At 40.2% G+C, this 1,339-nt stretch overlaps 1 protein-coding gene across 1 annotated transcript; it reads left to right on the plus strand.

Moving 5' to 3' along the window:
• The first annotated feature begins 471 nt into the window (after positions 1–471).
• LOC114277536 (bark lectin-like) lies at positions 472–954 on the plus strand. Its single transcript, XM_028219433.2, has one exon. It carries the CDS (start codon positions 472–474, stop codon positions 952–954), a length of 483 nt encoding a protein of 160 aa, XP_028075234.2.
• The last annotated feature ends 385 nt before the right edge of the window (positions 955–1,339 follow it).

The following is a 1,339-nucleotide window of genomic DNA, read 5'->3' on the forward strand; positions in this document are numbered from 1 at the left end:
CGCAAGAAAGCTCGCTCGAGCGCAAGTTATGTCTGAAAAGGAAACCTGATGACCCACAATACTTGCTCGAGCACACAAATCCTCACTCGAGTGAAGAAGCAAACACCCAAGGCTTGCTCGAGCGCAAAAAGCCTGGCTCGAGCGAAGAAGTAAAAACCTGGGCAGCAACCACTTGCACCAACTCATAACCAACCTATTCTAAACTCGTCCAACACATCCCAAAACTCGAATACAAAGAATAAAGGATAGGGATAAGGTATATACAAGACATACAACAACGGAACCCAAGTTCAGAAAACAATAAATGACGGGAAAAACTGGGATCGCTATGAAAATTCATCATCAATTAAATGAAAAGTACAAAAAGACACTAATAAATCAACATATCACAAGATTTGGAACAATGATCTATTTATTTATATACCAATTGTCTACATCGTTCCAATCCCATAAAATTTTCTGATCACAATAATGGCTTTCCAATCACGCATTCAACTTTCTTGTCTCTCAATTATCACATTTTACATTCTTCTCGCAACTCCTTATGCAACTGCACTAAACTTTAACATCGCCAAAATTGGTCCCAAAAATCGCAACGACATAACCACCAATGGAGACGCTTACATCTCCTCCGAAGGCATCCACCTCGCGGCGAATAAGCACGATACCAACTTCGAGCAGAAAGCCGGCAAAGCCACCTACGTCAAACCGTTTCACCTTTGGGACAAAGTTTCTGGCAAGTTGACCGACTTCACCACTAATTTCACCTTCGTGATTGATTCGAAAGGAAGTTCAAGTTTTGCAGATGGGCTTTCATTCTTCCTTGAACCTTCCAGTTCCAGCACCACTGCTGGTGGTGCCATTGGGCTTCCAATCAACCCATCCACATTGGAACCCACTAGCCCATTTGTCGCGGTAGAGTTTGATATCCATCAGAATCCTTGGGATCCATAAAACATCACTCCTGTTACTTATATTGGTATCAATGTCAACTCTATTAAGTCTAATGTGACTTGAGTATGGTATAATAACATAATTCATGGGATAGAAAATGAAGCTGTGATTAGTTATCGCTCTAAATCGAAAAAATTGAGTGTTGTTGTCACTAGCTCTATGAATAATGTCAGACAAGGCCTTAATTTCAAGGTTGATCTGAGGAACTACTTGCCAGAACGGGTTACATTCGGCTTCTCGGCTTCAACTGGTGCGTTTTTTGAAAAAAATATTGTTAAGTCATGGAAATTTAATTCGGACTTTTAAATGTGAGGAAAACAAAGTATATGTTATAGCTCCAAGGGCATAGGTAATCTTGGACTTTGAATAAGACATTTACTAGCTA

The sequence above is a fragment of the Camellia sinensis genome, chromosome 2, assembly GCF_055761805.1.
Source record: "Camellia sinensis isolate YWXY chromosome 2, ASM5576180v1, whole genome shotgun sequence".
In the NCBI taxonomy this organism is placed as follows: domain Eukaryota; kingdom Viridiplantae; phylum Streptophyta; class Magnoliopsida; order Ericales; family Theaceae; genus Camellia; species Camellia sinensis.

Coding starts and splice junctions, on each gene's coding strand:
- LOC114277536 (XM_028219433.2), top strand. CDS start 472: ATGGCTTTCCAATCACGCATTCAACTTTCTTGTCTCTCAATTATCACA.